This window comes from Lissotriton vulgaris, unplaced genomic scaffold, assembly GCF_964263255.1.
Source record: "Lissotriton vulgaris unplaced genomic scaffold, aLisVul1.2 SCAFFOLD_2061, whole genome shotgun sequence".
In the NCBI taxonomy this organism is placed as follows: Eukaryota; Metazoa; Chordata; class Amphibia; order Caudata; family Salamandridae; genus Lissotriton; species Lissotriton vulgaris.
The window spans coordinates 218,234-232,371 of record NW_028247843.1 but is presented as its reverse complement, the minus strand read 5'-3'; the positions used below and the strand labels follow the sequence as shown (position 1 = coordinate 232,371).

The following is a 14,138-nucleotide window of genomic DNA, read 5'->3' as shown; positions in this document are numbered from 1 at the left end:
CTCTCTACTACTCTCTACTACTCACTCTTCTATTCACTCTACTACTCTCTACTACTCACTCTCTGCTACTCTCTCTACTGCTCTCTACTACTCTCTACTACTCACTCTCTACTCTCTATTACTCACTCTCTACACCTCTACCTCTCTATCTCTCTCTACACGCACACATATACACATATATATATATGCATATATATGCATTTATATATATGTATGTATATATATATATATACATATATAAACATATATAATCTGTATATCTATATAAATACAAATATAAATGCATGCATACATATACATATATGCATACAGATGCATGTTATTTACATGAAAGTTTAAAAAACACTAATAAAAGCAAAGCTAAAAAGCCGCCTCATTACAAACAGAATGGCTTTAACTTAAACGAATGCGAGATCTATTGCATTTTCAATGCTTGTTTACTTTGGTTCCATCAAGAAGGCATTCAGATGTGTCACACATTTGCCATAAATTCTGAATGTTAGCACTCTAGTTGCTCATTAGATCACTGTAGTAAAGCTACTGCTCACCAGGGAAGTCTGCTGCTGGTATTCAAAGTGCATGTTTCAGTCTGCATGTCAGATTTTTGGCATAATATACCCCCTCATTTTGTTCCTTTTTAAATTAAATGTTTTAAGAGTTACCACTTTATTCCCATCACGGTGCCTTCAGGTGTGCTATACCTTTGTAATAAGTAGGACTGTTAGCGCTCTAGTTGTTCTTTAGAACACTCTAGGAGGCTGCAGTAGAACACAAAGGAATCATCTGACAGTCTCTGTCCTTGTTGGATGTACATGTTTTACTTAGAATGTCAGACTTCATTCCCACATGACTGAGAAAGATAATGTGAATTTACAGAAAATATGCTTTCAGTTTAGCTTATAGATCCCCTTCCAAACCACTGTGGGAAAATCATGAGATATTAGTTTTCTTTCAAACATGATTCATGATATCACAGCAGAAGGCTTTTTCACATGGTAAAATCAACTTAGAACACACCACAATTCCTAAAATGAGTATGGTGGCATCAACAAATGATTTATAATGTAACTAAAGTCCTAAAACCCTCTATTAACTACAATGCTTTTTAATGAGGTGCTATCATGTATATTGGTCCCAAGATGGCTACCAACACTTCTTGGATGAAGTGCTGACAGCCAATCAGATCAGATGTGTGGTTAGGCTCCGCCCAGATATATATATTTTTTTGAACCTAAATTACTCAAAATCCACTGGAGCACATATCTTGAGACATAGTAAAGGCACATCGGGCTACCAGTCCCTACAATTTTGCCAAGTTTTGTGGAAATCCATTCAGGCGTTCGGGCTAAAAGTGAGTCCAACCGCCCTATGGAAATTAACATGGGGAAAATACGTTTTGGGACCCCCCTTTTATCTCGGCCCTTCAGGGAAGGAGCGGAGCGCAGCGAGGCAAATTTAAGGAAAATTACAGGCAGATTCCTCAACCGGCGCCAAAGTTATTCCCAATAGAATGTTGCGGATTTCCTATAGGTAATATATATATATATATATATATATATATATATATATATATATATATATATATGCTAACCGGGTTCAGTCGGGTTCCCCCAACGACTGTTGTCCGCCATCAGTACTGCGGGATATCTGCCTTAAATTACCGGACGACATTCTATCCCTACTGAATGGCTCTCTGGGGAGCGGCATTGTTCCTAACTCCTTTAAAAATGCCATTTTAGTGCCCCTTCTCAAGAAACCCGGAGCTGATCCCGGCGATCTCTCAAATTTTCGCCCTATTTCTCTTCTTCCCTACTTTTCTAAACTAACAGAAGCATATGTCACCCGTTGTCTCTCTAATTTCATTGAGACTTCTGGCTACCTGGAGCCCAACCAGGCCGGTTTTAGACCCGCCCATTCAACTGAGGCTGTTATCCTCGCGGCCTTGGATACACTGAGGAGAAACGCGGATGCGGGCATTCGTCAAGTCCTTGTACTCCTGGATTTGTCTGCCGCATTCGACACGGTGGACCACAACATCCTTCTCCACCGTGTTGGCCAGGCAGGCATACAGGGTACTGCTCTTAAATGGATTGCGTCATTTCTAACTGGACGTACTCAGGCAGTGCGTCTGGGCCCGTACACCGCAGCAAAAACCTCCACGTCTTGTGGAGTACCCCAAGGCTCTTCCATCTCGCCATTATTATTCAATCTTTACCTCCGCCCACTTATCCACTCACTCAAGAACTGGGACATCACGGTATATAATTATGCCGATGATTTGCAGATAATTTTTCCCCTCAACTCTTCCAATGCTGTTAACACCTTTCGTAATGCTATGATTCACATCCTACATTGGATGAATGAGAATCAATTAAAGTTGAATCCAGGAAAAACCGAGCTGCTCCTTCCCGGCTCCAGTTCTGCTCACTGGGGTCCACAGTTCTGGCCCACAGAATTTGGCCCCCTTCCACCGTCGGTCAAATCAGTGAAAAGTCTGGGCGTGATTATTGATGCAGAGCTTTCTTTGAAAGCCCAAGTGGGCGCTGTCATCTCGTCCTGTATGTATCAGATGAGAAAGATCCGCAAAGTTAGCCATCTTTTACCACCTCCTGCTCTAACTCAGGTTGTCATCTCTTTGGTTCTCTCCCGCCTGGACTTTTCCAATTCCATCTACCATGGCCTCCCTCAGTCTCTGCTGCATCGTCTCCAGGTGGTTCAGAACCAGGCGGCCCGGCTCATCTATAAAATCCCTAAATGGCAATCGGCAAAACCCCTGCTGCATCGCCTTCATTGGTTGCCGATGGGACTAAGGTCAGCCTTTAAGGTAGCCTGCCTCACTTACAAAGCCCAGCACTGCACTAGTCCTGCATTCTTGCAATCTTTAATTACCCCACATCGCCCGTCACGCAACCTCCGTTCTGCTTACCTTCACATGCTTGTTGCTCCCAAAGTCAAAACCAAGAAGTACGGCGGCCGCCGCTTCTCTCATCTGGCCCCTAGCCTTTGGAATTCTCTCCCTTTTTCCATCAAGTCAAGCACTTCCCTTTCTATTTTCAGAAAACTGCTTAAGACATTTCTCTTCCCCTCCCTAGGCTAATCTGGTCAGTGTCAACTCTTCATTTTCCATCCTGTTATAAAGAGCGCCAGGAAACCTTTGGTGACAGTGCGCGTTACAAGAGTCATTTAACATAACATAACATATATATATATATATATATATATATATTATAAATCTAATAATCTTAAAACTGAAAATGTTATGTGATGAAGTTAGAATTTCAGAGCATTTTAAACCGTAAGTACTGTAGTATGTGTAAAACGCACACAAAATGAATTTGAAAGCATTTGTGATTTTTGTCTTTTAAATGTTTAGATCCAGGAAGAAAGTTCCCAGTGATGTGCTCTGGGCAGCCATCGAACCTCGTCCGACCCTGTGACTGGTACGGCTGTGGATGCTACCGGTGTCCCAGGTAAGGTAGAGGCGTTTTAAAGGAGGCTTTCTAAGCACTAGAAGCTATTGATTGTCCTTACACTTGTGTGTCAGTCACAAGCAGATCTGTTGGCGCAGGACAAATAGGTTAAATGCATCGATCAGGCTGATTTTCGAAGTGATGATGTAGGCATAAGGGGCTAAAATATGAACAGTGAGGGAGGCCTCGGTGCAAATCAATCGCAAGGACTCCAATTCCTGAAGGAATTCTGGGGCATATTAACAAGGAACAGGGAAAATTAACGCCAAGGGCGCTTAGTGTTAGTTTTTTAACGTCCGCTATCGCTAGATAATATCGCCTGGTTATCGCGTTATTAACAACGCTAAACGCCTAGGCGATAAAAAATCCAGCCATAGCGGCATTTTGGGAGTTTATCGCTAGTAATGCAGCGATAAAACTACAAGGATAGGGATATCCTTGTTGATAGCCCATGGTGGATTTAGCCATGTAATCCACCTCCCGTTGGATTACATGGCTAAGTCTGAAAATTAGCAGACGTAAAAAAGCAGCGTTAACCATGGTCAGCGCTGTTTTTTTAGTCTCTAACAGGGTTAGCGTGAAGCTTGATAATAGTAGAAATGTAGATTAGCGATATTTCTCCTATGGAACGCCCACTTTGCATCTCATTAGAGATGCAAAGGAAAGTGTAGTGAAAAAGGGTGCTAACATGCGATTTTGCATGTTAGCACCCAGTTGTTGATAGGGCGATATTTTTATCTCCGCTTCTTTGGCTTTTAAAGCCAAAAAAGCGGAGATAAAGCCCTTGGTAATATGCCCCTCTGTTTTTGGGTAGACCACCTGATATTACCATGCCAGCAAACACTGGGCCCGGTATTTACCAGGGGCGGAAATTCCAGGCGCAGTTTCATGGATACACTTCCGGTAAACTGGTTGTGGTCCCCTGGCATACCTGTACTAAACGAGGGTGTGTGCCTTATTTGCAGCAGGGACACAAGGCCTAAATGCATATCTGCACACAGCCCGATCCGCACGATTGGCGAAGAGGCTGGTATTCCCTCCACGTGCGAGGGTGCCCACCTCTGTGCAGAGCCTGCGGAGAGCCAAGGCGAGGCCTGCGATTCGAGCAAGAGTCACATCGCCGTGGCTCACTGTGTTGCCTGTTGCCATTCCGGCCAGCACTCATCGGAGTGGAGGAAAGCGGTGCTTGGCGCTGCGTTTCACGGCACTTGTGCCTGTCCTGCCCCCTGGTGGTGGCTCGTGGTACTGCCGTGCTGGAGGTCGAGCCTTGCCAACACACGTGGCCACGTGCAGGCCCCACCAGGAAGCTTCACTTGCATTGGATGTAAGCAGCTGGTATGAGCGTCTGCGTGGCTGTGCCCCTCTCGAGTGCCGGGTGTGGCCAACGTTTGCCTCCCTAGCTCACTGCCTGGGGGTGAGCATGCAATTGCAGCCAGTCTTGTAGAGAGGGGGGAAGAGAGAGTGTATACAAACAAAAGGAAGGGATTCTGCGCAAATGAAGAAGCTTGGTCTTGGCTGCAGTTTATCAAAGAGGGCCAAGACACAGTAAATGGCAGAGGGGCAAAGAATAGTGAAGTGAAGGGATGGAAGAGTCTGGAATCAACTGCATGCACCACACGTCTGCTGCCCAAGTGATCTTTTGGTACTGAGAGCAAGAGGGGCCAAGTCAAGAATATAGTGTTACTGCACGGAAAGAGAGCACAAAAGGGGAGCAGAGGCTATTTACCACAAAGGACACACACATAAGCAGAGCTGGACCAGAACAACTGTACTAGCGCACAAGTGCATTACACTGAAGCCACGCGTAAGCGGGCTACCTGAGAAAACAGCATATCCTCACCGCTGCAAAACACTGAGGCCCACAACTCAACACAATGTGGCCACCGCGCCCCAACACTGTGCACATGTGCCAGTCACAGTGCTTCCGCCATTCCGCCAGTTAGTGGACCCCGCAACTGCCACCCCTCGGTGGCACAGTGGATAGGGCGCCTCAAACATTACTTTTGCACCACACGAGAAACCGACTGCGCAGTTGAACATTCCATGACGCTTCACATGGGAGGAGAACAATTCTACAACTTATTAAAAATTCTTACCAGCACCGGAGGTGACGATGATTTTGATGCCATGTTAGCTGTTCCAAACAGGGATTTCGATCCACCACTGAATCCAGATTACGAGAGATTCAAGCTAAATCGACTTCCTGAATAGCGTGCATCAACTAGCGATAAATAAATACAAACCTCTGTCCTCATCTATCCTTCTGCTATCATTCCAAATCCAAATAACGGACTAACCTATCCACCACTTAAAATGTACTTGCATGTTTCACAATACTAATTCAACACTAATCCTCTATGGGTCCCGGAGTAGCGTGCTACCTGCCGAAAAAGCGCTTCGACTCCTCGTCAGGGGTAGTAAGCGCTATATAAATGCAATTACAATACAATACAATACATGTTTACGCAAACTGGCAAATACCTGCACGAATATTGACCAGCGTAACACAATCAGGGCCCAGATCATACAAGAATGCCAGTCTGAGAAAACTCATCCTCTGCCAACCTGGCATCATACTGGACGATATACTATTCCTGGCCAGGCCCCACGAGCTAGTAGACACTCAAGCTGAGAACATGGGGCAGTCCTGTCCAGTGGGGCAGGCCGACCAGCGATCCGTAAAGCCATAAAAATCAAAGAACAACAAGTAAACAATATCCCACACCACCCTGCACAGCCACACCCAGTCAGTACCCCCAAACAAGGTGGGAAATCCTGCAGCAATTGTGGCATGGTAAACCACACACCAAATGTGTGCCCAGCATAAGGGAAACCCTGCCTGAAGTATGGCTGCACAAATCACTTCGCTAAAGTGTGTCACAACGGTTGTCCGGCACCAAGTTCCAACTGCCAATGGCTGGGTCAGCCAACACTCCGCCAACTGTCCATCGATGATGGCGAGTACTGGTGACTTGAACAATGTGCCGCAGTTGTCAGTCGCTCCGAGGACGATGATGATGTAGTGTTCACAATGTTGTTTACTGGAAGAGACTATCTGTGCAAAAGACCAGTGCCAAGGTGCAAAGTAGTGATTACTGACGGTTCAAGTCACAGTGTGATTGTAAACCTTGTTAAAATAGCGCACATCCTTCTGTTCATTTCAGGAATATGTGGAAAGTGCCTTTATATACTTCAGACGGTTGTCCCTCTGGCCCAAATGTGCATGCCTTATCATTGCCTAATCTAGAGAATGTAGCCATTCTCTTAAAATTCGGTTAGCTGAGGTAGTTAACAGACACATCTCATTAAGGTAAATAATTACCAAATACTGTTTTTAAACTGTATTCAAAGTTTTAATAGCATCCGTGATCATTAATGTCTATATAGCCATTACATTTCTTACACACCTCAATCCCAGTAAAAAAAAGAGAACATAATATGTACTTAATGTGGATCATTTCACAGATGTGCTTCATATTCTGCTTGTTCTGTTTATTGCAAAAAGCTACGCCCTTTAGTACTACAGAAGTTATGGAAAATTGGTCTACGTGGACCTTACTGATCATCCTCCAGTATGGAAGCTTATAGCAAAGTGTCACATCCATTGGATGATACTATCAGTCATGTCATCCAAGAAAGCTTTTGAGACATCATCTTTGATGACATTTAACATGTCATGAGTGATGTGATTTCTGAGTTCATAAGCAGTGCATATAGGAGGGGCACAAGTTATAGTTAGCTCAGTAAACTAACACTGGGCAATTTCAGTGTTTTTTTAAAGTATTATTCGAATAACACACTATAACATCACCTTAACCTTTGGTTTTTTTCAGTGAATTTCTAGATTATTTTTTTAATATACCCTACAATTGTATTACCTTACCTAACTATGGTGTCACTTTAACCTTTGTTTTGTTTCAATGAATTTCTGCTTTAAAAAAAAGTCATATCATCCAACTCCAGCATTGATCAGAGCTTTTGGCTGTGTGCAGCAGTGGTTTGGGCTCAGGGCCAGACCACTGGCCAGCCCAACACCCCTGTGGGCACCCAACTCAGTGCACGGCGGATGGTTGGCTGGAGGGCCAGGTCCTGCACTCAACCACGTGTAGGTGGCCAACCTCCTGGGATGACCTACCACTAGCGTGTGCTCAACCACCTCTGGAGGGTTGTGCCAAGGGCCTGGCCTTTGGACATGCACTGCACCAAACCCTTCCACAGGCAACTAACCCTACTCAAACCCACACCCCACATTTTTTTCATTTATTTATTTATTATTTCTCGGTACTGTTTGTCCTTCTACGGTAATGCTGCACAAGGTTCACCTACATGGAACCGCAGGATCATGCATGCTTCATGTATTGAAGCTTGTGAGAGTCTGCAGTTCCATGGGGGTGCTGCTTGTGCAGCGGCACCCGTAGCAGTCCCATGGTGCCTCACAGGAGGTGCAGCGGCTCTCAAAGGAGTCCTATTGCACCTCACATAATGGCCATTAGGGTCCACTGAATTTATTTAATTTGTGGCAAACTAGAGTCTAATGGCCCCAACTGTCCAGATAATCCAATTTCTTTAACTCTTCATGAGCACCCTGCGCACCTATTTAAATGCACATTTCTCAAACACAGCTGAACAAAAATACACAAAATCACTAATGAGCATGCTTTTCTGACTATGTTCAAATTTTCTTCCAAGTTTGGTGTTACTCTATTCATCAGCTATATGTTTTTTCTTTATCACTTCCCAAAATTGCATTTGGTAATTCACACAGGAAAATAAGGTTTTCAGACCCCTCTTTCATTGTTTGCTCCTGCTTGACAGATCACCCCGAAACTTTCAAGGAGGGAGACGATCAACTTTAAAAAAAATATTTTGTGACGTTTCATCAAGCATTAGCAAAACAAAAATGCTCTTACTATAGAAACTCTGACCTAACTATTACTACACAGTGGCCACTCCCACTGTGTAATATATATATATATATATATATACATGCCAACATGAGCCACAAGGCCTGTGCTACTGACTTACATTAATTCCTACTGGTCACAAGGCCTGCATTGCTGACTAGCACTTCTTCCTAAAAGTCACATAAGATTCATTGCAGGCATAAAATAATGCCAAAGAATGTCACAACACCACTGTTGCTGGCAGAAATTAATATCTACAAATCACACATGGTTTTCTGACATTTAATAATGCCTACACGTCAGGCCTCTATTGTTTATATATCTATATATTAATGTCTATAAGTCACACCTGGATTGCTGACTAATAATGCCTACAAGTAAGGCCTGCATTGCTAATATATATTAATGTTTACTAGTATTACTTGCATTTCTGACATATTGTAATGCCTACAAATAACACCTGCATTAATGACATATATCAATGCTGGATTGCTGATATATAAGTCATCCCTGCATTGCTGACATATAATAAGTCCATGAGTCACATGCGGCCATTATGACATCCATATGCCAGCATGAGCTACAATATCTGCAAAGCACACTTATAGCAACTCCCACAAACCACAAAACTGCATTCCTTCCAGACTCATAACGCCTGCATCAGTGCCACATGTGAATGCTTCTATGATCCGCAAAGCCTGCATTGCTGAAACTGATCTCTGATTTCCAGAGGCCGCAAGTACCTTAAAGGAGTTGACGTTGTATGCAGTGATGGGTCCGCGGTGTACGCCCCTTTCAATGGCACCATAAGCGACCATGGCATGTGCTATGGTGATGATAAGGACAGCCCTGGGAGTGAAGGCTTCACGTTCATCGGCTCAGGTGAGTCCAAGCGGAGGGTCTTGCTCAGCCACCACAGTGTAGAGAGGAATGGCTTGAAGTTGGTGCACAGTTATCAGTTGATCAATGTTGATGAGGTAAAGCCTCTTGGGATATACATGCTAGGATGATTTCAGGTACAGCCTTCCTTTTTAGCAGTTCGCTTGTCAGGGTCACTGACCAGCTGTGGGCACCTGGTAGGTCATTAGTCGCGAGAGAAGCCGAGATACTGATCATTTGATGTAGAGCGTCCACAATAGGACTACAGACATTTAGGCGATGGCCGGCACTTATCCCTCAGGATTAGTAAAGCACTACAGACCCAGGTAATGCAGCGCTGCGGACCGAGTTCAGGAGTAATGTTTGTGGAGTTGACTTTTTAGCTACTTTCAGAATAGTAGGGATTATTGGTGGTACTCTCACGGGTGAGCAAAGCTCATTGGAGGTCTTGAATAGAGTTCACCCTAGGAGCGGCCACCATGCCTTCTGATGGTCTGTGAAACAGCTATTGGGAGTTCCTCATTGGCATTGGAAGGGTATGAAATTGGAGTATTACTTGAGGGGGTGAGAACCCACCTCAAACAATGATCATATATTTCTTGTAAGGGTAATACATTAAACTCACTAAATAAACCTGTACTTAAACCATTGGTAGCCATACTGCAAAGCAGCCAGGCCTAACTTAGAAACAATGTCCAAACTATTTATACAGCACTCAAACAGTAAGTGATAAAGTGAAAACAGAAGACAGGAACAGTTCCCAAACCTAAATGATATGCAATGAATGCAAGATATGAATTTTTTAAGTTTGAATAAAAAATAGAGCCAAAAAGCACAAAGCACCAACCAAATGTATCTGTTTATGCTAGACCAGGTCAAAGTCAAACGTTAAGGCTGATCACAATAGATCACTGGTCAGATACAGGGACCAGGTTCATCCGGTGGAAAGTTTATCTTCAGGCTTACAAACCTTTATGGAGAAAAAGTGGTTGTCACTGAGTCATTGGTGTGGCAAGCTGGATCCGAAATGGGACTCGACAATGGTGGGTTGCTGAAGAGTGAGGACCTAGTGCGGTCATCTTCGATGATGGCAACGCTCCGACTCCATGCACGGGAGCGCCTTGACGATGATTGAATGCTGCTCGGCATTGATCTCGATGAAGCTGCCATACGTTCAGACTTAGTGCCTGTTGGAAGGCGGTGCCCCCAGGGGTCAAGAGGTCTCTCCTAACCGCCTGGAACCTCCTCTCCCACAATTACTGCCGAGTCTTATCGAGGGGGAGTCCCCGCCGGGGAGGACTGATCGTACACACTGTCGACACACCACACTTATGAACGGACACCACACCGTGATTCTTTATCAAGAAAGACTTTATCAAGATTAAAAGTAGGGAGCAATACACAGCGATCGAGGGATCGCGAAAGTCTCGTAACGAGGGATTGGGGAAGCGGGACAGTCTTAGGATGCCAGCTGGCACGCCACGCACCCTGCGCACAGTTCTCAATCCTCGAACTGGGGGGTACGGGGGCTGGCGATGGGACTTGCTGTCCTACTCACTTCTTGTTCAAGATGATCGTGAGGGTAGCGTCGATGGTCCAGCCGGACCAGAGAGTTCGTCAAGCCGCGACAAGGTCACCAGGGCTTGGGCAGGAGTACTCGGTCGTACTCGTAGCAGTTGGAGCCGCGACAGCGTCAGCAGGGCTCCGATGGTTCAGGTCTCGTTTCTCAAGAGTGGGCCGCGACAGCATCAGCAGGGCTCCGAGGGTTCAGGTCTTGTTCTCGAGAGTGGGCCGCGACAGCCTCAGCAGGGCTCCGATGGTTCAGTTCCATAGATTCTAGGGGGAGCCGCGACGACGTCAGCAGGGCTCAGTGAGTCAGAGTCTGTTCTTCTCAAGGTCAGCCGCGATCAGATCAGCAGGGCTTTCTTGTCCAAGATACAACTGCCGGCTAGATGGAAGGCAGGCTGTCTTATAGTACTGGAGCTCTTTGATGTCCGGACCCTCAGAGGCAGGGGGCCGGAGGTCCGAGGGCCAGGCGCCTGATCGTCTGGGCGGTTGGTTCTTTGCTGCTTTGGACCATGCGCCCAGGGAATCCCAGACGCCCATCAGGGTCTGGAGCCAGCTCACTAGGAGGCCCAAGGTGCAATCGAAACCAGCCCCCAGGGATAGTTCAGAGGTGTGAGGGAAACCAGTTCCTTGGAAGGGGGCCGGAGGTGTGATGCAAGTCTTGGTTTCGGGTACTTGAGGAGTCGTTCACCCCCCGGATAGATCTGGGCGCGCCGGACGCACAGGCTCAGCTGCAGCCAGGAGAGGCCAGGGGCTGCCGAAAGGGAAGAAGGCGGCCGGCCGGCCGGCCGGTGTGGCAAAACATGGAGTCTGATGGTCACATGCACGGGTGCAGGCACGCGGTCTGGGGATCGTCTCAGGTCCAGTGCAGGAGTGTCATATATAGTTCTGGGTGGACGGGAGTCAGCTCCACCCGTAGATCTGGGGCTGCGGAGATCAGCGAGGACCACGCCACGAGGCCGGGTCCAACATGCGTCCCCTCCAGCTGAAAGACGAGGAGAACTACCCATCCTCTTGGGGGTTCTCTTCGCTGAGGCGGAAGAAGCGGGACAGGCCGTCGGCGTTGGCGTGGTCGGCACCAGGCCTGTGTTCCACAGTAAAATCCATCCCTTGGAGGGAGATGGACCAGCGTAGCAGTTTAGGGTTCTCCCCTCTCATTTGCATGAGCCACCGGAGAGGACGGTGGTCGTCCTGGACCCGGAAGTGGGTCCCGAACAGGTAGGGCCTCAGTTTCTTCAAGGCCCAGACTACTGCGAAGGCCTCTCGTTCGATGGTGCTCCATCTCTGCTCCCGGGGTAGTAGTCTCCGGCTGATGAAGGCCACCGGATGATCAATCCCCTTGTCGTCCACTTGAGAGAGCACGGCCCCGATGCCATGTTCGGAGGCGTCGGTCTGAACCACGAACTCTTGGGAGTAGTCAGGGGCCTGTAGTACTGGGGCGGTGCACATGGCCTCTTTTAGTGCTTCGAAGGCCTTCTGACAGGCGGGGGTCCAGATGACCTTCTTGGGGTTGGCCTTGGCTGTCAACTCAGTGAGGGGGCCTACAATACTCCCGTACCCCTTGATGAATCTGCGGTAGTACCCTGTGAGCCCTAGGAAAGCCCGCACCTCGGTCTGGGTCGTGGGGGTCTCCCAGGCCTTGATGGCGTCTATCTTGGGTTGGAGGGGGGCCACGAGGCCGCTGCCGACCTGGTGCCCTAGGTATACCACGGAGCTTTGTCCTATTTGGCATTTACTAGCTTTAATGGTGAGCCCGGCTCGACGCAGGGCGTCCAACACCTCCCAGAGGTGGTGTAGGTGCTCGGGCCAGTGAGCACTGAACACCGCAATGTCGTCTAGGTAGGCCGCACTGAAACCTTCCAACCCAGCCAGGACCTGATTGACCAGTCGCTGAAAGGTGGCGGGGGCGTTTTTCATGCCGAAGGGCATGACTCGGAAGTGGAAATGGCCATCCGGAGTGGAGAAAGCAGACCTTTCTTGAGCCCTCTCCGTGAGGCCGATCTGCCAGTAGCCACTGGTGAGATCGAAGGTACTAAGATACTGAGCCGACCCTAGGCGGTCAATCAGTTCGTCGGCTCGGGGGATGGGGTGTGCGTCGGTTCGGGTGACTGCGTTGAGTCCGCGGTAGTCTTTGCAGAACCTCAGCTCGGGGACGGTGCCGGGGGCGGCCGCCTTCGGAACCAGGACCACGGGGCTAGCCCATGGGCTGTCAGAGGCTTCCACTACTCCTAGGTCTAACATTTTGTCGACCTCAGCCTTGATGCAGGCTCGGACTCGGTCTGGGACTCGGTAGGCCTTGTGCCGTACCGGAGGACTGTCCCCAGTGTCCACGTCGTGGACGCACCAACTGGTGACGCCGGGAGTGAGGGAGAAGAGGTCTGAGAATTGTCCCAGCAAGTGGCGACATTCCTCACGCTGTACGGGGGTGAGGGAGGATGAGAGGCTCACTCCCTCTACGGAGCCATCTTGATCCTTTGCACATAGGAGGTCGGGTAGAGGATCCGTTTCCTCTTCCTCTCCGTCGTCGGTGGCAAGGAGTAACCCCAACTCAGACCGCACAAAATGGGGTTTGAGCCGGTTTACGTGTAACACTTTCAGGGCGTTCCTGGCTGATTTCGTATCAACAAGGTAGGTGACCTGGCTCTTGCGCTCTATCACCTTAAAGAGTCCAGTCCACTTGTCCTGCAAGGCACAAGGTTCCACTGGGGACATGACCCAAACCTGTTGGCCTGGTTGAAACTCGACCAGAGTGGGATTCTGGTCGTACCAGCGTTTCATCTCCTCTTGGCTGGCCTCCAGGCTGGCCTCGGCCAGCTCACGAAATTTCCGCGTCTGGTTCCGGATGGCCAGGACATAGGAGAATACGTCGGGGGGTGTGCTTGGGTGGGCAGCTTCCCAGCCTTCCTTGACCATGCTGAGGGGACCCCGGACGGGGTGCCCATAAAGCAGCTCGAAAGGGCTAAACCCCAAGGATTTCTGGGGTACCTCTCGGTAGGCAAACAGGAGGCAGGGTAGGAGGACGTCCCACTTGCGTCGCAAGGGCTCCTCCAGACCCATGATCATCCCTTTCAGGGTGCGGTTGAACCGCTCAACCAGGCCGTTGCCCTGGGGATGGTAGGGGGTGGTGAACCGGTATGACACCCCACACTGTTGCCAGAGGGACTTCATGTACCGAGATATGAAGTTTGTGCCTCGATCGCTTACCACTTCTCGGGGGAATCCCACCCGGGAGAAGATCCCCATGAGAGCCCGGCCCACGACTGGGGCCGTCATGGTCCGGAGGGGGATGGCTTCGGGGTATCGGGTGGCGTGGTCGACC

The 14,138-nt window shown here is 48.2% G+C and overlaps 1 protein-coding gene across 1 annotated transcript in view; it reads left to right on the top strand.

The window, feature by feature from the left end:
* Positions 1 to 14,138, top strand: part of LOC147665013 (leukocyte cell-derived chemotaxin-2-like) — a 71,320-nt gene that overhangs the window by 44,477 nt on the left and 12,705 nt on the right. The window contains exons 3-4 of the mRNA XM_086949817.1: positions 3,374 to 3,470; positions 9,105 to 9,256. Coding sequence (XP_086805943.1) covers positions 3,374 to 3,470; positions 9,105 to 9,256 — 249 coding nt within the window. The remainder of the gene's footprint in view (positions 1 to 3,373; positions 3,471 to 9,104; positions 9,257 to 14,138) is intronic.